The sequence below is a fragment of the Lepeophtheirus salmonis genome, chromosome 6 (genome assembly GCF_016086655.4).
Source record: "Lepeophtheirus salmonis chromosome 6, UVic_Lsal_1.4, whole genome shotgun sequence".
Classification (NCBI taxonomy): Eukaryota; Metazoa; Arthropoda; class Copepoda; order Siphonostomatoida; family Caligidae; genus Lepeophtheirus; species Lepeophtheirus salmonis.
The window spans coordinates 5150924-5173398 of NC_052136.2; the positions used below are offsets into that span (position 1 = coordinate 5150924).

A 22475-nucleotide genomic window follows, 5' to 3' on the forward strand; every position below is an offset into this window, starting at 1 on the left:
CAAATAAAATTACTCAAATAACTTTTTATTATCAAAATTCAAGAATTATTAGAGTACTCTACTATTTAATAATTTTATCATCATTTAGATTTATTCTTCAAAATCTTACTTCCAGACATAAATAATAAGAAAATGTCACTAATTTTAGAAAGGTATTTGTTTGTGATTTCCAGTATTTCTATTGTAATCATGGCTTAATCTCTCAAATTACATACAAATCAATTTTATCTTAAGATAATTAATTGATATATTGCGAAATAAAATGTATTGTAAAATATATACAGAGACGAAGCTAACTAGTTTTTGAGGGATTTGCAGACATATAGGGACTGTTTGATGTATAAGAATGGCACGTCTTGTCAACTGATGCATGGTGGTAGAACCGTGGCAAGACATTAATTTTAAACAATAATTATCAAAAATTTATGCTCGAAGCAAAGTTATATTTGCCCAGGAGTAATCTGAATTTTTCCACAGAAAATCTGACTTAATTTTTTGTTGACAATTTGAGATCATGAGAGGTTTTGATTGGATAGAGGGCGCCATAGTGGCCATTCTTGTACATCAAAGAGTCCATCATGTAACATGAGACTGACCCCAACGAGTTTTTTTTAACCATCGCTTTGGTGCTCCTTATGCACCCCAAATAATGTACATCGTCATTTTGGGGGACTGAATATAAGTATGAAGGTGTGGCCGGTAGTGACACCCTGTGCAGTTTCACCCTGCGGAAGTTTATATATTACATATATTATAACGTAAATGTATCTTCCACATATAATTTAAGGTCTTACTTTACTTCAACTTGAAGTTCTTTGTAATTATTTATGAAATTATGGCATTTGAGTAATTAATATGAAACAATTGTTGTTTTTTAATACAATGAATTCGAACCGTTTTTTTACCGGTGTACTTAATTTGAGGGAAAAGAGGAAGAAGGAACACAAATAAATAATTTTGAATGAACATAAACATAGTAAGTGTTGCTACAGGGAGGAATTTAATTTTTCATGTTCTTAGTCTTTTATTCAAGAAGTTGTTAAACATTTTAACATATACTGTGAGTATTTGTAATACTATATTGCGTATTAATAAATTTTTGGTTTGAAATTTTAAATTAAATAGGATGAGACTTGTAACGATCATCATAAGACTCCCTTTGACTTATCCATGGTACAAAATATATTTTGTATTGTGCAAAGTATTATCTACTTTATATATCATACATAGAATTGATATCAATTTTTTCCTCTGCCTTTACTCGAATCTTCTTTTTTATACATGATAAACAAAGAAAAAAAGTATATATTTTATCATTTGTCATCTGAGGATCAGGAAAAAGAGGAGAGGAAGATTACCAATTCCTGATGTAAAGCTGTAATTTATTTTGAACAGTGCATGGTCACGTATAACAGACTATCAACATGATTTGTGCTTTTAAGCAAAGTGTATTTAATATGATTAACTATGCTATGTTAGTACAATAATATTAATGAATATTTAGGTCAATACTCATAAATATAGTACTTTACCTAATATAAGTAGTTAAGTAATATTTCATCAATAAACATAGGTATATAATTGTCTTTGAAAACATTTTCTAGTCATAAGTCCCTCATTAATGAAAATTTTAAGTATTTGACGGCTTTAACATAAAAACAATCTTGAACAAAGATTTAAAAAAGGAGAAAATCCTATATATACAAAAATACATCCCAATACTTCATAGACATAGATTTTTGAGTAAACTAAAGGGGTTGTATTCAAAACTGTGGTATAATTTTAGATACCCAAGAATTTTCGCTATAGTTTAACTTAATGTGTTTAGGGATAAAAATTCATGCATTTTAGCATCGGAAGTATTGGAGTTTACCTATTTCACGATTGTCTTAATTCTTTCAGTTTCAATAACCTATATATAATTATGTATAGGAAATTGTAAGTACTAGAATAATAATAAAAACTGTGTTTTATGAAATGAAATTCTTAGTAGCATTCTAAATTAGTAATAAATGCATTTCGAACTTAAATATTATATATAATTATTGTTTTATTTACATTGTGTTAATTTTTAACATTTTTTAAATTATATTATTTTTTTTTTTGGGGTATATTTTTTATACTCAAGATATTGTAAAATGAGAAATGGTTAAGTACAATTTGCGGTATTTCCAAAAGGTTCATAAGAATAATCTCTTGATAGAAATTGACAATATTCGTAAAAAAATACAAGTGAAGTCCACTTTCAATTTTTAGAAAAAATCATTGTTGCTTCATTTTATGTTGACGGGCCACATATTTGAATATGAATCGAAATTAAGTTTTCTTAAAATGATAATGACAATAATAATAAAATGAAAATATATTTTTATCTTTTATCATAGTTAATAAATACAATATTCTTAAATTGCTTGATTATAAGACATTAGATGGTTTTCCTAACTAAGCCAGTCTTGAGAGTTTGAAACGACTTACTTTTCGTTCTGAGGATTGAGCAACTTCAGATGATACATCCTTTATAGAATCCTGATAATTATCTTTTTCGACAATTTTGTCCAGAACTGGATCAATAAAGGGTTCCCTCACACTTTTGAAATCAGAAGGTTCAGGTAGTTCATGCCCCTCTGGGGCAATTGGAATAGAGGAGGCCTCAAAAGGTTTGAGAATTGATTTTGTATTAGGCTTATCAAAGATTTCCTTTAAATGTCCAGGATCAAGTTCATTAGAATTTTGATTTTGAGATTGACAAGGAGTATGGGAAAAATTAATGAAATCAGTATTTGTTGTTAAAAGAGATGCTATAGGTTGTGTCGAGTCGCCAATATCAACCTGAGTCACACCACCAAAGGAAACCCTTCGTTGCATTGGGGGAGGCTTAAAAGATGGATCTTGAACGACAATTTCGTTTGATTCAGAATCATCCGAAAGAGGTGGAGAATGCGAAAAATCTTCGCTCTCTTCCTCACTTTCAGATACATCATTTGCTTCCAATTCTTCTTGAATCTCAAGCTCATCCAAGCGTCGCCAATGCTCAGCATCTTCATCGTTTTCGTCAGTGTCGTTATTTTTCTTGTTTAATTTATGTTCTCTCACCTTGTGTCTATGCTCCTCTTTCCACTTAAGTTCTTCTGCCTCGTCATATGGCTCACGTATTTCAGTTGCTCCGTCTTCAGTAGAGTTTTGAAGATTCATAGTCTCTTTACGCCAATTTTGAAATAAATTCTTCTCAGTCTCCAAATCTTTGAGCATTGAGTCACACTTATCCATTCTTCTTTTACATATAGCACGAGCCTGTTTTACAGAACGATCAGCAAACCAATTATCACCTAAAAGTACCATCATTTCATTAGTATTCTCTAATCGACCCGGCATGAACGCTTTACTGCCAGCAATTGGAATCATGGCTTGATACTGAGTTTGGTCACAAAGATTATCCATACGTTTATATAAAGCTTCATAGTCCTCCTTGTGAACTGTCCATTTTTTGCCTCTTTCAAGATTGTCAGAAATTTTAGACTCTTGGTGTTTATTCAAAGTTTCGAACGCATTAGGATCTGCGAATTGATGCATTCCTGGTTTGACCACATTCTCACCAGAGTTTGACGCCTCCATTTTTATCCTTAAATAGATTTATTTCATTAATTAAAAATTAAATTATATTTAAGTGCAACAGACAGTATCAACTTCCAAAACTATATAAAAAATCACTAATAACCAAATAAATTAGTAGAATCATTATGACACATTAATATATCCTTTAATAATATATAGATCCCTAGAACAGGGGCTATAAATAGTATTGTATCTGTCCTTATTTATTTGAGCCAATCTAGTCTTAAAATTCCTTGGGACCAGTACTAGAACTGATTTAAAAGAAGTAAAGTTGGACCGAACGTTTTAAGTTTTAGAACTGATAAGCAGGACTGAACTGGACGGACTGCAGTCTTGACCCCTAATAGGAACTGACACAACACTTGCTATGAATAGTTTAGTAGAAAAAAGAAAACCAATTTATTAGTGAATAAATTAATTATCATTACAACAATTTTAGCCCTTATATGCTTGTTTTTTTTTTGGCTTAAAATAATGTTATCAAGTAAAAATGTTTTTGATAACAGAAGTAAGAAAAACGGATTTTTGGAAAATAAATATTTTTTCTAATAACTCGTTTCCTATTAAACAAGTTTTCTGAGGCAACATAATATCTACACACACTTACCAACAGGGTTGTTGCTAGTGTTAGAAAAGTTGAAGTTTCCACAAATTTGTTGAATATTATATAAATAATAATAGGTGTTTTTTGGTATGTGTCATGTGTGGAACAAAATGATTAAAGGCTCGAGTTATTCGCACTTTCATCTCTGTCACTCAACATTAAATCTAAATTAATAATCGTTGAAAGTCTAATTATTTTAGTCACGTATTGAGGGAATTGTATTTCTATTGAATAAACTACTAAATTGTTCGAAAAAGTAGCTAAAATTAGCTTCATGTTACCTAAAGTGACAAAGAAACATTCTGAATCGAAGGCCATGTATCTTTCAAATGTATTAATTAATAATAACTCTTGTTCGACATGTCTAATTAATAATTATCAAATAAATGTATAATCCAAAAAGGGCACACCTTTACGAATGATATTTTTTCTTTCGCTTTTCTGGAGGCGCGTTGGTATTTTCTTGATTATAAAACTCCTTGAGTAAGGATACAGCCCTTTCTTCCTGGAATCCACCTTGAATAGGTATTTTTAAATGAGAAAAAATCTTAAAAATATCAATCACTGAGCCACAGCCACCGAATCTTTCATTATAACACCCGAAAAATATCTTTTTAATATTTAATTGCTGAAGAGCAGAGGCACACATAATACATGGCTCCACATTCACATAAAGATAGAGGTCTGAAGCGTCCGAGAGATCCACAGTGTCTATAGCTACAAGCTCTGCGTGTCGTGTAGCATTTCGTGTGGCATTCACCTCGTTTCTTCCTTGAGCGACAATCTCTTTGTTATTCCGAACAAAAACACACCCCACAGGGACTTCACCAGCGTCTAAGGCCTCTTTTGCTAAAGAAAACGCAATTTCTAAATACTCAGGCTTGAAATCCTGTTTTATTTCATTTTTCTCCTCTTGCGCCATGTGACTGTTATATAACACTAATGCATGTTCTTCTTTCTTTCCTCTCCATTCATTGTTGCCATATACATGTAACGACTATATTACATTATTATATGAACTATAAAAAATATAATAGTGTGCTACAATAATATGCACTTATACAAATAAACAACCCGACATAAGGATAATAATATAAAATAAGTTATCACACTTCATTAATTAATAAAACTATTAATGTTTATAAATTTTTTAACAGTATACGAGGTTGCGTTGTTTTGAATAAAAATATTACGATTATTTAATGGAAAGATACAATGTATTTCTATAAAGCTTGGAAATATGTAGTCATTTTCATGAAGCTAATTCTACAAATATCTGGAATTGTACCTAGATCTACAACTTAGCCTCATCGGTGGATTTAATAACATTTTAAGGCAAAATTAAGTAGCAGTTTCTTAGTCAATATGTACAATTTAATATATAAATAAATAATTGTCTCTTTCTTATTTATAAGTCACGTGGTATAATATGTATCCCTACCAAATCATCAAAATTATAATACTGAAATAAGAACATAAGATCAGAGATAGACTGATTCAATTACTTCTTTAGTATTCCTTGACTTGTCCTACGAATGATTTGTAATACTATTTGGAGGAGCACAACCTCCAGCTACTCAACCTGTTGGGGTGAAAAGATAATTTTTGATGATAAATTTCACTTGGTGAATTAACTCATATGAACTTTGTAGAATTATTAGGCTATAATATTTTTCGTAGTTATATCTTAACATCACTTGGTATTGTATTTCGGAATAATATTCGAAATAATAAAAAATTGTTCTTGAGCAAAAAAATTAAAACTTGACTGAATATTACAATTCAAAATCGAAGTAGTAATTTTCATTCAAATAATTACTTAATAATAAATATTCTTCTTCCATTGATCTTGGATAATAATGTGATTAATTCAAAAAGTCGTTAGAGTCGAGTGTATTTACACTTTGAGTCAAATTGGTTTAGAGTCCCATAATTCAAATGGTTAGACTTTGAGCCAAGATAACAAAATTTGATACCAAACTATTAGTTAAGAATAATTAATTTTTAGACGTGTGTATTACTTCGCCTTGATTCTTTGGTGCTGATAAATTAGCAAGAGATAGAATGATATTGTACAATAAACGATTCATAAAACTTTATATAAGACAGACTTGACTCAACAACATATGGATGTTTATAGGATCAGTAACATTTAATCGATTTCGCCTGCATTGGAGACCACTTCAGAAATAATAATATAACAATATTCTTAAATTCTTAGTTGTATTAATAATAAAATATCGAAATATTTTTCGTTTACAGGATCGTAACCTTACATAAATTCATAATTATAGTTTAAAAAATGGGATTTTTTTAAAATTCGAAACTGTTTTTCAGTAAATTAATGAATATCCAATTTAATGTATATTCATTCCAGTGTATGTTTTTGACTGAAATTGATTGATCCACCATTTTTGTCGAACCAAAAGTAATTGTATTATATCAGCATCGGTCTTATAGGCTGGACTTGTTCTAGCACCTGTACTTTCATATTCGATTTCTCATGTCTTTTTGAATTTAAGATGTTCTCTTGTGGCTTCCAAACATTTATCAACATATCTCATGCGATCACTTATCCGATCTTTTAACCTTGTTTGGGTTGATCGACATATTTCTTAGAGCATTTCGTACAACCAATCACATCAACCAAATGTATGGAATTGCATGTAATCACATAAGACAGTTTCTGCGTGACACCCGATGCTGATCATTTCATAACCCAACCTGGTTAGTGTTAATGCTCTCCAATGATGATGAAGTGCAGATGAAATTTGCTTGAGTTGCAGATAATAATTTATGACAAACACTTGGCGATCATTAGATTTGGATTCGGTTACGATTCATACTAACAGACAAAGATGAGGACTTGGACTCGAGACTTTACTTTCAATCAAATCCATATTTTACTTGAAATTATCTCAGACTCCTGACCAGCGGACGAAAGTTAAGACTCAATACTGTATACCATTATTATATCCTATTAAATGTAAATGCAATCATTTATAATATATCAAATTTGCTTTGAGATCAACTCTAAAAGTATGTGTTTTGATTAGTAGTAGGACTTGGATGAAGCTACATATATATTTGTTAGTATATTGCACATACCTATATATGCCATGACCCATGGGTAATATACTAAATATATATTTATATAAATCCGATCTCTTTACACATAAGTTTTATTGTATATGCATTCTAATTATTATGTAGTTAAGTATTAGAAAATAAATAGTAAAAAAAAAAATTAAAAATTATTATTTGTAGAAAATGTAAAGAAAAAAAAATATTCAAGTTTAAAATATCGCCAGTTGTTAAGAGACAGTTAAACACTTTGGATCACTTTCTTCTGAATAGAGGGTGGGCTTTTGAAGACTTTTTCTTCAGTCTGCTCTCTTTAGAGAGGTCTATTATTATACTCAAATTTAATTCAAATAATTTTTTAGTGGGACTTCCTTCTCTCCACACTGCGAGTGAGGGAAGTGAGCTCCATATTTAATTTTTTGATAGCTTAGTTTATTTTCTGAAGTTTTTTTTTCTTGGCCTCTTCCATTCGGGGATTTGTAACTGGAGAGTGAGACACCTTTTTAATAGTGACTCAACGACAAAGTTATAAAAGGTACGCTGTTGTGTTTGGGATTCACAACTCAATACACCCCCCGTTGTACGAGAAAAACTATTAATTTGTGTGCTCACATTCTAAGACTAGGACTTTCATAATTGGGATTCGGCTCAAGAAGTCCATTTTAATTATTTCAAATTTAATATAATAAGAGAAAAATATCTAAATAGTTTCAAATCAAATTTTTCAGTTAGAATTGCAAATTAAGAAACTCAAAAATATCCTTAACTGTTATAAAATTAATATTCATTTTACATTTATTATTCTTTTTGAGTTTTGATAGATCTATAGTCATTTTTGTGTATAAAGAGATCTTATTAATGATATTCACATAAATTGGTAATTTTGTTACAAGATCTAACTTTTAATTATCTCTTACATAATATGGTCTAAATTAAAACTCAAAAATTTTGGAACTTTCAAAATTTATTATAATATGGGTTAGTCAAATATCCATTCTGCTTTTCTGAAAATACTCATGTATGTGTTTGAATTTCTTATAATGTTAAAAAACTTAGACGGATATGATTGAATCAAAATTATTTCAATACGTAGTCGTCCATCTTCTAACTCATTTACCTTGACCCTGATTTATATTGTATTGTACGTACATAATTATTAATTTACTAATGTTCGATATAATGTCAAATATGTATCCATATAAGTAAGAAGTTTGGTTGAGTCATATGGACAGGACACTTTATAATTATCTAATCTCCAATTTTTTGGTATTGAAACAACAGATGGAGTCTAAGACTTGATCGATGGTAAAAATTATTCCAAAATATATATTAGGGTATTTATCATAGAGCTATTACCAAAATAGAGTGACTACCGCCACTGTTGTAGCAGTATCTAGAGTAAATGTTGTCCTTAGATCATTGAGAGCAACTTTCTATCTATATTTAACGATAAAAGCAGTAGTATATAAGTCATTTTAAAGGAGGTTCACCATTGAGTAATCCGTGGAATAAAAGTTGAGAAGGAGGAAAAATACTTATACTAATATTCCATTGGGATATATTTTACATGTTATTAATTATTGCTACTTATGGATGACTCCTTATACGAATGTTTGTTAGATATTTTACCAATTTCTGAATATATGTTTTATAATTTCAAACCTTTGATTTTCTAGAAAATAAGATACCAATTTTGGTCATAAAATTATCTATCTTTATTAAATACATATATCAGTTATAAATGGGTAACAATTACTGACTTAAAGCAATTTTTTTATTCAAACACATTTGCACAGGTTAAATTCTTCCACTGCCGTTTTTCTAAGTATCATAGAACCCTTCTAATATCCCAAATAAACCCCGGCCCTCGGGTGGTATAGGGAAACTGCTGGAACAAAATACAGTTTAAACTCAACCACTGCCGAGTTTCAAGTTACCAATGACACTTCCAGTATTTTATAGTATAACCTAGCCCATGGGTTGTGCAGGTGAATGCTGAGTCTGAAGGTAGTTAAATTTATCCGCCGCCCCTTTCCTGAACATCAAGGAACCCTCTTAATATCTCAATATACAAACTTAGCTCTCAGGTTGTGCAGATGAAGTACTGGACGTGAAGGCAGTTTAAACTACACCGCCGAAGCATTCCTAAGCACAAAGACCCCTTCTAATATATTAGAATACACCCCCGCCAAAGGATTGGTGGCAGCTAGTCCTTGAGGCAGATTAAATTCTTCCACCGCCGCTTCCCTGAGCATAAATAAACCGTGATTATTATAACCCTGGCTCTCAAGTTGTAGAGCTGAAGTGCTAAAATATGCCAATATAAAGGCCGCCATGGCCTTAAAGACAAACTAAAATATGACCAGAACCGGTTCTGGAGTCATAAGAACCTAAATGAAAAATTTCAGGAAAATCCAATCATTAATTTGGCCATGATAGATGTACACATGTCATTTATATATATACCAGTTCGTGCGAAATGAATGTACCGCTAATCAACGTGAGCAAACTTTTGCTCCTCCTGAGTCTCAATTAAGTCAGACATGATAGACTACTTAAAGCCATTTATGAAGCACACAATGATATATATTATTTATGAATTTGAACTCAATTGATCTTAATGACTGCCTTCAAGCGGCCACGGAGGGTGGAGCACACTCTAGCAATGTAGTCACTTCTCATGAGTTTCCACTACTTCTCAAACTACAGGCTTGCAAGACATTGGCTGTGTGAGGAGGTGCACCATCCTGCTGGAAGACGTAGGGCACCTTGCCCAACTTCTTGGTAATCTTGAGGAGCTACGGGAGTACCTTGGTTGTCAAGATCTTCAAGTAGGGGGCTGTCGTCGACCTGTACCCAGTCTTGACCCAAATCGGTCGAACTTTCTCTCCGGTCGAAGCTACAATCATAAGCATAATCACAGAGGCCGGATGTTTTATCTTGGATAGTTGGCGGAGGTATTCAGAAGAGTGTTCAAAGCAAACAACCCGATTGTTCTTCTGCTTGTTGAAGACAGGTCGACAGTGAATATTTTTTTTATCCAAGATCACATGGTTGTCTTATGCTTCAGGTCGTTAAGGAGGCGTTTGACCCGCGCCCACACGGCGTTGCTGTCCAGTCATTTATTGTCTTTCCACGTACCTCTTGGGCTTTCCCCCGGCGGCCTTGATCGCCCTGGACACGGTGGAGGGATCCACTAACTTTTTTTTTGCAAATTTGGCCATGGACATGGTGAGCTTGGCCTCAAACGCCTTCTTAGCCACTTCTGGGGTCAGTTGGGTCCCCTTCCATTAATAGGCTAGATTTTAAGGCGTTTTTCCTCTTTCATGAGCTTTCTGACCCTATAGATAGTGTACCTCTCGATCCCAGCAATCTTAATAATTTCAAGTGTGCTGTGGGCGTTGCAAATCAAAGCAACAAGCTAATTTCTTTTTGTTTAAACTTTTGGTTACATTCGAAATTCTCATTCGAAAGTTTAAAAAGTCAGCTGTCGCGTGAAACATCGGAAAATTACTAATTAAAATCACTAACCCTCCCAAAATTATTCTTTAATAGTGGTACATCTTTTTCGTACGACCATGTATATTATATATATATGTATATGCACATATAGAGAGACATTCACATTTAATATATATATTGTTATAAGGCTAAGCAGGTAAGACAAAATTACAATATAAACTTAAATCAATGAAGCTCATAAATAAATACAAATTTTCATTACACACTTCATGAAACTATTGGAATGCCCGCATGCTAAACCCATAATTGTTATTTAAGCCGCACAACACGACAATAACCAATAAAACTTTCAAACTCTACAGGTTTGGCCTTCGAAGCCTTTTTTTTAAAATCAAGTTTTAAGGGTATAACTATGATTCAGTGCCATATTTTAACTTAAAGGGCTATATAGATGAAAATCAAAGTATTTAAAAAATAGATACAAACATTTATCATTTAAAAAATGAATAAATTATTACTTTATCTTGACTTCATTTAATAAAAAATGAATACAACTCATGAAAATTTCTAATTTTTCCCCCAAAAATATTATTGTAATCTGTATTCAAAGAAACCAAACCAGCTTATTTAATGAAAATTCCTTAATAAGTATTTAAAGCTAAATTAACCAAAAATCAATCAAAATTGACAATTTTTAACGGCAATTAGATAGCTGTTCCAATTCTTTATTCTTGAACTCTTATAACCGAAACTGTTGAAATAGAACCCATAAATTTGTAATATTGTCAAATTTAATATAAATACAATGCTAAACCATCATGCATTCGGACTTGCTAGAATTTTCAATTTGATGTACCGTACAGACTGCTGAGCAAGACAGACAGATTTTGACGTCATAGAGAATAGCAACGGTATTTTAACACCATATTATTAAAAACTGAGCAACTTCATTTAACGAGTGTGATAGTGTATATATATAACACAATCCTGGTACTACGTTATGATTAGAACATAATTTAATTCCTTATATTTACTTCATAAAACTTGAGTACCAACTTACGAGTTTTGCTCGTGACAGATCACTAATATTTATCACGTAAGATTCCTAGGAACTATTTATTCATAATTCATATTTCATAAAAGGAGAATGGAATATGTTTGGCGGCGTGCGTGGAAAACTGCACTAGAGGAAAATTGCACGTATTTTGTTCAATCTTCATGATGTATAATAACACATTATAAATTCGCTATATATTATTTATGACAAATATCTAAACATATTTGTTTGTGGAATAATGGAATCAGAAGCAAGGATGAAGTTTCTTTATAATTACATAAATAATAGAGCCTTATAAATTGGCTCAGTGTAATATATATGAGTTGTTTGTTTGTTATGTACATCTTTGACACTTAAGGACTCAAATCAATGAAAGAGTTTTCTGATAATACTAGGAGACGAAATAGAGTAGACCTTGGAAGGAGTTTCAATGGGAGAGCTGTGGGTGAAGAATGATAATTCTCTTTGCTCCTCACTGTACATTTCATTCCAATATTATTTTCACCTTGATTAAACTTATCTTCAGAGCTTATAGAAGTATACAATGATTCCATACAACTCACAAGATATAGAGCGACAGATAAGTATTTAAACCAATTGATGATGAAGTAACAGATTTGGACGTTCCATTTGTAATATTTCAGTCATCTGGTGTATCCTATGCATAATATTTTTCATGAAAATCAGTGAAATAACTAAGTCGACGCTCCGCAAATTACCAAGTAAAGATGTTGCAAGGTTTGTCGTTTTTGTAACGAAACGATATATTTATGAGCCAACAAAAGTTCATAAGGTGTCGTATCTCCCAACAATAGTCATTTGATCATAACAAGATATATCAAGTGTTGTGTCAGCAGATAATCCGAACATTCCTGCAACAATAATCTCGTTTATAATCATCCACCTTACTTCAGTACCCAAAATGTATATCATCTCGTTCTGGGATTGACTTGACATATTCTGTTTTCTAACCATTGTTTCACCGTCGGACAATGCCGATATAAAAGACTTACAATTTGGTTGAAGTGCCCATTAGATTCATATGGACCATTTCCACGATAGGGGATGTTATTTCTAGCTTTAGTATTCTCAAGTTCAACTACTTCTTCTTGAATCTGTAGGTTACGGCAAGACTTATCAAGGGGTTCATCAACGGGGTATAACGGATCTGAAAACTGTGCGAGATTAGACATGGCTTCTCAATGATCGGTGGATAAGAAGTGCAAACTTAATTTGTCTTTCTTTTGCTTCCCGACACTTTTTTTTTCTTCGACAGGATGATACACTATTTATCTCCCTTGCATTTTCGCTATAATGCAGCTGAAAGAGAGAGCAAAACAACATGCAGCATCGTTATTGATCTATATTCTATGATCGGAAAATCGTTGTACCATAGAACAGAATTTTTTTGTTTTTTTATGTGTAGAAATTGTATTGTTCTTATAGAATGTCTCGAGTTTTGGTTGATATAGCACTTTAGATATCAAATATGGGCGGGGCATCACTTAACTATTGTGGGTGTAAATGAGGATCCAAATTCTGATAGCAGCAAAGATTGTCTAAGCTATTTATTTTAAGTATGTTGTGAGTCGTGAAGATCTATGTTTTTTCTCGTAAGACATGAGAAAAGCTTTTGAAATGCAACAAATAAGTTTGCTGATATATCTCATTTAACTAGGTACTTTTTGAGTGTTAAGTAATGCTGAGGACTTAATTTTGGTCAATATGTGTGATGTTTCATCCATATCCTGCAAAAGGCGTTCGAGAGCAGCAATGCATGTCACGACGCCACCCACTACATCGTCACCTTCATCTGATTCGGACTCGAGAATCAATACCTTACTTACAAAGAAAAAGGACGAGTTGAATACTCGATTAAAATATAAGAAATATTTGCAATCGTGAGACTAAAAAATAACTAATGGCTTCCGATTTCAGTAGTTGCACAAGAGAATTAGATACTTCTTTGACATGAAGAAAAGAGCCAAGGGTTGTTGATACACTCATAGAACAATGATGATTATGAGTAAAGACAACAGTATTCAATTCAACCGAATCTAAAAGGTCAATAGTCTCCATTAGAAGTGAAACACGACTTTTTATTTGAAAAGCTAGATCGCAGTTGTAGAGAAGTACAAATGTTAAGTTGTCCCACGTCAACTATTGTCAATCACTTTATAGGGAATAAGTTTGGATTGTATTACGTAATAATAATGGAGTCATTTATTGTGCTTTAGTCTCCGATCCTTGCTCAACTCTCTGTCACACAATAGGCACCTAACTTTTACACGATCAATATATGCGTCCTTCTGCTTCTTCAATGCTGATCTTCGTTTTTTCTCTCAAGTACTTATATTTAATATTTATTTCCTTACGTCTTACGAGCTCTAAACAAGGATGTGACCGGATTACGTTCAGCAGTTTTATCATCCCAGTTCTTTCATTTCAACTGCTTCGATCTCATTCCAGCTTTATCGTCTCGTTTCTTCTTCTTCTTTTTTTTTTTACAGGCTCAGTTTAGTAACGGCACTTAAAATAAGAGGCGTAGCTGGAAAATTCGGGCCCAGGAAATGATATTAGATACAAACATTTTTACATATCCATTAGAAGCATTTACTTATTTGGAACTCAGATACAATTGTATACCCTGGTGAAAAACACTGCAATTGCACAAAAAAACAACTCATAAAATTGACTTATTGATTGAAGCTAATTTATTTTTTATAATATATATTCTATATAGGAACAAAAGCACAAGAACTAAGACCGAAAAAAATATATATATTGCGTTCTCGATTCCGGTCCTAGCGGTTCAAGACCCAGCCCGCTTGATCAGCTAGACCGATAAAGGCACAACCTTGGTTCTCAATCAATTAGCATACGAAGCATTAATAATGATTTAACTTTTTTTTGGCTCTTCTTTCTCGATTCTTTTGTCTGTACTAGTTTCATCTTTTTTCTTATAATTTAATATGAAGTAATAATTAGGGGTATGAAGGTTGTATAAATCCTCGGAAGTGTAAATCGAAAAGTATATTTATTGAAAAGTATACTCGTATGTTGGCAAGTTTGATAGACGACATCTGTCAAAAATTAAAAAAATATTTTAATATAAATACTTGCAATCTGTTTGAATTTTCAAAATAATTAATAACACTCTTACTTTATATTGAATAATATAATGAACTGATATAGAGAGAAGGATCGAGAAAGAAGTGCAAAAAAAAAGTTGACAGGTATGTTGATTCATTGCTTATTTTTGGGCAATTAGTGCCTAATATTACATATAATATGAAAATGAGTTATCGCCTTTCTTTTACTCGGAATATTTTGGATCAATATATAAAATTTATATATTGATATTGGGAGTTATTCTCTTGAACTTGATGTGTGTACGTTTACGCCCAAGTGATTCCTAGAGAAAGAAATATACTTTATGTATATGGTTTCACCAAAAGATTTTTAGGGTAGATGGAGTAATTGTAATACTATAATGTTTACTTATACTTAATCAGTCCAACTCCATCTAACCATTTAAATGAACATTAAAAAAAACAATTTAAATAGTTATACTTTTATCAAATTTTCCAATTGATTTCCCTTTTTTTCCGTGTGGCATGCTTAAAAACTTCTAGGGGGAGATATATATTTCATAACAATCTTGGGTCAAATGGTTGCTGCAAATGCGAGATGTTTTGTGGTTGAATTTTTTTTTTTTTTTGCGGGCCCTCACCTAATTTGAGAGCAATGCAGGATCTTTTGGAAAATAATAATAGGATGTATCAGCTGGTGATGGACAAGAGGACAAGAGGCCACGTCACACCTAGCACTATCATGACTACGTTTCTTTGACTGTAGTGATTCTGGTTTTTGTTGAAATTCAATTTCCTGGAAAATATATAAAAAAAAAATTATAATTTATAGTAGAAAGTCATATATTAAATCTAAAGAATTAATTAAAACCCCTATCTGCCCACATGTCCAATCAATAATATTTGATTTGATTTTTTTTTTGTTGGAATAAAATTACTAAAATTGATTCTGTGTACGATGGACCTGCTAAATAAAACGAAAATTAACATTACAATATTGCTTATTTATTAAAAATATATATTTTATTGCTAACTTGTTCCTAGACCTTGGTGGTCATTTTTTTTGTAAAATTTTCATTACCTTATTTTTTTATAAGACAAATTTTTTTGCCAAAGTTATATAGGTGTTTTTCCGCAAAAAGTCAGCAAGGTTAAGGTCATCCAAATTTACACTTTTTTTTTTTTGTTAATATAGTTTAAAAAACGTATTTACAAATTTTTATAGTTATTAATGCGGACAAGATTATAAAAATGTAGAAGTACAAGTATGAGCCAGTCCGTTCCATGGAGGCATGGGTGGGGGACACAGTTGGACACAAAATGCTAGTGGTGTATGTTTTTATCTGTCAAATAATTTAAAATTTAAATTAATAATGTTATTTCTAACTTATGTTTATCCATTTAAATCGAATGTAAAAGTACCTAATTTATTCCAGAAAAATAATTAAAAAACCCAAAAATATTTATCAGTGAAACCCAGAAAATAAGTAAGGTAAAAAATAATAAAAATCGGGGGAGTATTACTAGGGGAAATAACAATAGCGGTTAATTTTAGGAGGTAGCCTCCTGGGTTTGATTAAAAAAAAAGTTGAAATTCGTGAAAATTACTCCGGAACGGGTATTGTGTCGGTGATACTCCCACAGTTACGCCTGCTTTGAAGAAAACCCAAAAAAATTGTAAATATACCAATTACTTAAGTTTGGTAAATCAAATAATCACTAACCATAAACAATCAACAGATTTCTACGTAGCAATCCTCTCAGTATATAGCAAAACCTAATTTATGATTAATAATTTTTTTGTTGATGTTTTTTTATGATCACAAATAAAAAGTTTATTATAATAACCTATGTAAATGAAAACCTGTTCAACCGCATGTCAATAGACTAACCTACTCCTAACTTGCCTAAAGTGAAGATCGCTTAATATATGCACCAACTAAACAACAACTTAAAAGCTACTTTACCTCCAAATAAATTAGTATCCTGTTAATATCCAATGCTTATGGGCCATACGCACTTCATAATATTAGTTATACAATGTCACTATTTGGCTTTATTGAACAGATTAAATTCTCATAAGATGTTCATTTGAATTGTAGCAATCCAAGACGAACTAACTGGTTAATGCAATCTCCCCTTCATGTTACAACCTGAAAAATTATTGAATAGATTGAGATCTCATAAGTGTTCATTTGAATTGCAATAATAATCCAAGACGAAATAACTGGTTAATGCAATCTTCCCTTCTAATTTTTAATAATAAAATTTGTACAGCAGCAGGCGTAGGAAGATTCATAAGTTTATAATATAAGACTAGCATGGAGGCATAGGGGACGGATGTGGACATAAAATGCTGGTTTAGTCTATCAAATGATTTAAAAATTCAAATAAAAAATGTTATTTATAATTTATGTTACTTTATTTAAATCGAATGTAGAAGTACCTAATTTATTCCAGAAGAATAATTAAAAGACCCGAAAACCTGAATATATTTATCAGTAAAACCCAATTTAAAAATTTTGCGTGGTGGCTTCCTTGGTTTGTTAAAAAAAAGTTTAAGTTCTTCAGAATTATTCCTGAACGGGTATTGGGTACGACAATACTTCCACAGATATGCCTGCTTTGAATATGACCAAACAACGTGAACCACTTTAAAAGTGAAAATGCCGAGATACAAATTGGTAAAGTTCGGTAAATCAAATACTCAAGAAACAGTAGACATTAAAAAATCAACAGATTTCTATGTAACACTCCTCTCAATATGTAGATAAACCAAATTTATATTTAATATTTTTTTGATTTTTTTTGTTTATATTTTTTCTTTATCATAAATAACAAGTTTATTATTTTAACTTAGCTTAATACATGCACCAACTACAAAATGACTTTACTCCAAATAAATTAGTATCCTGCGTAATATCCAATTTTTCAATAGAATGCACATAATTGTTCATTCGAATTGCAGAAATCAAAGACGAATTATTTGGCTAATGCAATCTCCTTTCATGTTACTACCTGAAAAATTATTGTAGAGATGGAATTCTCAGAAGTCTTCATCCAAGACAAACTAACTGGCTTATACAATCTTCTCTTCCCTTCTTATTTTTAATAGTAGAGAGCAGAAGAAAACAAAAACTGTTACTAGGCAGCAAAAATGGAGGAGTAAGATGGATTTCTTTTTGTATATATGATATATGACAAATAACTCAGGTAAAAACAGATACTCACTAACAAATAAATAAACAAATTTTACACCCCAGCGAGTAATTATACGTATTATATCTGGTTTAGCGAGTAATATGAAGGTATTTTTTATTTTGATGTTGCAGGAACAAGTATTATCCAGATACGTCGCAAGAACAAATGTAATATCTAGTGAATGTCCACTTAAAAAAAACAAAAAAAACCCATATCGATAGGCATATCGTAATCGATTGACGTAATCAAATTTATTTTAATTCTTGTATACATGGGGATTTATTTTCTAAAAATAAAACTCATACCATCATTTTTTATAGATGATCCATGGTTTTACAAAAAATATATCTGAAATGTCTCCTTTTCAATAAACCAATATCCCCAAAGTGTAATCTCACGGGGTATGGTATTTTATACCAAGTCTCATAGAAATTTTGTAGCGGAATGATATTAAAAGGCTATAGTTTTTATGATGATTTCGTGTGGAATAAATAATATTTTTTATTATCTAATTTTAAGTCATATTGATTCTTTTTAGAGGGCGTTGTGGAGTCTTATCCCCCAGATAAACTTTTTTATAAGAGAAACCACCTATCCACAGGTTGGACATCCCTATACTAAATTATGAAATTGCTTGCAATGAAATTACATTTTAATCAAATCCTTAATGATCAAATTGCTTGCAAAGAATTGTTTAATAATCAAATTACTCACAGCCATTTTGATTGACAATGTAAATGAAGTTAAGATGACAATTGACCACTCCATTGGAAATTTTATGGATGCGTCCTTGTTCTCGGCCTCAAATGACCTTGGTGGTCCTTTGTTTTTTGCAAAATTAGTTCCTACTAAATTTTTATTGCCATATTTTTTTATTAGACACAATTTTTTGATTTAATAAACTAAAATAAAGTTATATCGGTGTTTTTCCTCAAAAAGGTCATCCAGGTTAAGGTCATCCAAATTTACACTTTTTTTGTGAATTTAATTTAAAAAAACGTGATTGCAAATTTTTATAGTTATCAATAGCAGCTCACTGGCTGTGATACACAGAGGAAAAGACAGATAGGCATAGAGGCTACGTTTCATTTAAATATTTTTATAATTCTTTTAGAGACTTAAAAATAAATTTATCACAACTATTTATGGAAAACTTTTTATAGAAGTTTAACTTAATTAAGTTTTTTAATTTGACTAACAAGCTGTAGTGTGTAGTATACAGATGATATTACAACAAGATCACGTTTTCCCCCCCCCAAAAAAAATAAGTAAGATTTGAAGGCTTTAGGGCCGTTCAGCTACCTCTAAATATTCATAGAAATTGTTCAAACTTTGTGACTCGTATTTTTTTAATCAAAAGGAACACATTTGAACACTCAATTTTTTACTTTTTCGAAAAATATCATTTTATTGGCACCCTTATCGACAGTTGACAACAAAATGAACTATATAATTTTATGGTAACGAAGTTGCTGCAAAATATTATCTGACTTCATATCTTTGAAAGCAGGACTATATTTAGTCTGTTAATATTGTTTTTTTTCACAAAGTAGTTGAACGCTAAACTGGAACAACTGCATTGAAGTGGTGTTAAAAATATATTTGCTGGAGTTTGATTAGGAACTTTAATTATCGATTAACATTCGAACTAGAAGCATGATTCCATATTCCTAACACCCTATTTTAACCAAATGAATCGAAGTTAATTTATTGGTTCCCTTGATAAAATTATATAACTAGGATTTGTTTGGATAATTCCAAATTCATCACAAACTACGACTTTTCCTAAAATAAAAACTTATTATTAGCTGTATAATTTTATTTCACTAATTTTTATAGACGTGAATAATTCAATTTACTTATTCAGCCTTAAAAATAACTTGAAACTCCAAGTTATTATTTCTATTTTATGAATGGAACCACGGATGACCATTAAAAATAAACTGAACGGAATGCCGAAAAAGTGGAACGCTTACAAGCCTGCTCCTTATTAATATTTAGAAAGTTGATTGCTGAAACTTGAATAATTTCTATTTAATACAGTAACAATTCTATACTAAGGATCATTTAACAAACCACGTGGCCACATAGGAAGGGGGATTCTGCTTAAAACCTTTGTTGAGAGGGAGAAGTTGTAACTAAAAACAAGGTAGAAAATGGCATAAATTACGTCATAGGGAAGATGAGACAAAAACTTTATAAAAATGTTTAAAAAACCCGTCATTCAATGAAATATGGTACACCTTTTTATAAGGCCATTAGAAGGTATAGCTTTATCTGGAAAAAGTTCAGTTTAGAAATAAAATACAACATTTTATTTATAAAAAAAAAGTCGTTAAAATAAATATGGGAAAAATTAAATTTTTTAGGGAGAGGGAGCAAAAAAAAAAAAAAAAAAGAAAAAAACACACTTGATTTTGGGGAGGGGTGCTGAACAAAAATCATGTTAGTCCACGCGGGGGCGTCATATAATTATGTGAAAAGTAATCACGTAGTTTATGAATGATCTCATAAGGTAATGATTGTTATGGAATAATTTTTTTTTTCCTATTTTTGAAGAAAAGTTGGGAGATACAATAACGAGTACATACGGTTTTAGGATTGCAAAATGTCTTTAAAAAAAAATTCTAAAAAATGTGCCTCCAAGATGGCCGAATTTAAAAACGATAAAACCAAGTAAAAGTGCTCTACTTACAATACAAATTTAAGGTGATTATTCCAAGAAAAATAAATCATATATTATTTATATATTTTTTAAGAAATCATATTTTAGATCTTCCCTTTTATTTTGTGTCGATCGTTTAAAACATATTAGCGCAGAGTCTTGTCTTTAATGTTTGCCTTGATGCCAATAAATTGCAATCCCTCAGGGCCGGAGCTAAGATTTTGATTTGGGGGTGGGGTGAAATACATTATTCTTATTATTAATCTTATTATTTAATTCTTGAAGATAGAGCATCTAAATATAAAGTTTCATAACTCGTTTTCATTATCCGATGTATTTTTCAAGTAGACTGTTTTTTTGTTTTTTTTTTTGATTGGCGAACTTAAGAATGAAATTTCTTTTCCTCAGCCGTTGTCACTATATTTTAACTTCTAAGTAGTGATTTTTCTTTTTTATTACATTCCGTTATATTCAAAACCTGTTTTAACATTCGTGTGTGCTCATATACGATGGAAAGTAATCTTTAGAACTTGTTGCTGAGTCATAATTTGAAGTCCTTGCTATTTTTATTAATTGAAGTGCAGTTGAGACTACCTGAATGTTTTTAGCTGTAGTAAATAATATCACTCTGATGAGATATTATCATTTTCATTGTCATATTAAAAATGGTTGTTGATATTTATGGACAAAAAATAGAAAATTACTCCTCAAAACTGGTTTAATAAGGAACAAAAATTCGGATGCCTTATTGTTCTTATGATAAAAAGTTGAGAGAAAACATCCGACAATTTTTGAAAGGAAATAAATAAAAATGATGATAAATCGTCATTAAATATATCCATTTATAATTTTACTGAATGTATGGTAGCAATATATATTCAGTCCGCTGGATAAAAAAAGTATATTAATAAAATTTATAAAATCCTTTTAAGTCTACAAGCAAAATTTATATTCAACTATTTCACTATCTAGAGTAATATCCTTATCAAACTTAATTAGTCCCAAGCATGAATAGCATGGGTGGTTTTTTAAACAGACTTGTCTCCTTTGTAGCCCATACGTTTCAATTCATCAAACACAGTCTCACTTAACCCAATAGATGAGATGTTGGAAATAAATGGGTATGCATTAAGGGGTATCACGGGAGCCCGAAATTGAGCTATCACGCATTCTGAGCCCTCAAAAGTTGCAGATGGTAAATAGAAATCTGTTTTACTAATAATAAAAAAACCGTACAAAAAAATTTACCCCATCCCCTTTTTTGTCCGGAAAGGTTTCTGTATGAAGTAAAAAAAAATTATAATTTTTTTTTTTTTATTATTTATAAAAAAACTTTATGTGCTTAAAAAATGATATTGCACCATATGTAATTTTTGTTAAAATTAAATCCCTTACTTCTACAGCCAGATAAACGTAGCGCCCCCTCCCCCGGATTTAGTACGAAAATAGACCAAAAAGATAAAAATTACTTATGAAAAGGAGAAAATTCAGACAATATCTTATTTTTTCTATTCTATATAAGTTAGTGTATAATAATTTGGATAGCATAAATGCTAAATGTTTGTAAAGTAAATTTACTTTGTACATTTGGAACAGAAATCAAAATTTAACATTCTTTATTATTACTTCTTTGAAAAATAGAATTATTATATACAACAACTTCAAATCGAACCATTTAATTATAAATGTGATGCAAGT

General features: G+C 31.0%; 2 protein-coding genes and 1 long non-coding RNA gene across 6 annotated transcripts; all 3 read right to left on the reverse strand.

The window, feature by feature from the left end:
* Positions 1 to 2347: 2347 nt before the first annotated feature.
* uri (unconventional prefoldin RPB5 interactor) lies at positions 2348 to 5179 on the reverse strand. 4 transcript variants are annotated; one of them, XM_071889778.1, is made up of 3 exons: positions 4627 to 5157; positions 3384 to 3619; positions 2348 to 3326 (listed from the first exon to the last, which is right to left on the reverse strand). In XM_071889778.1, the coding sequence occupies exons 2-3, from the start codon at positions 3610 to 3612 to the stop codon at positions 2443 to 2445; spliced, it is 1113 nt and encodes a 370-aa protein (XP_071745879.1). In that variant the 5' UTR covers positions 3613 to 3619; positions 4627 to 5157; the 3' UTR covers positions 2348 to 2442. The 4 variants fall into 4 exon arrangements, with proteins under 4 accessions (XP_071745879.1, XP_071745880.1, XP_071745877.1 ...); XM_071889779.1 differs by having other exon boundaries at positions 4220 to 5106; XM_071889776.1 differs by having other exon boundaries at positions 2348 to 3619; positions 4627 to 5179.
* Positions 4629 to 5138, reverse strand: LOC121119724 (tRNA-specific adenosine deaminase 2). Its single transcript, XM_040714487.2, has one exon. It carries the CDS (start codon positions 5136 to 5138, stop codon positions 4629 to 4631), a length of 510 nt encoding a protein of 169 aa, XP_040570421.1.
* A 9441-nt stretch (positions 5180 to 14620) lies between the features above and the next one.
* On the reverse strand, positions 14621 to 16916 carry LOC139905809 (uncharacterized). Its single transcript, XR_011780877.1, has 3 exons — positions 16879 to 16916; positions 15393 to 15707; positions 14621 to 15234 (listed from the first exon to the last, which is right to left on the reverse strand). It is a non-coding gene; the product is annotated as an uncharacterized lncRNA (long non-coding RNA).
* Positions 16917 to 22475: the final 5559 nt, after the last annotated feature.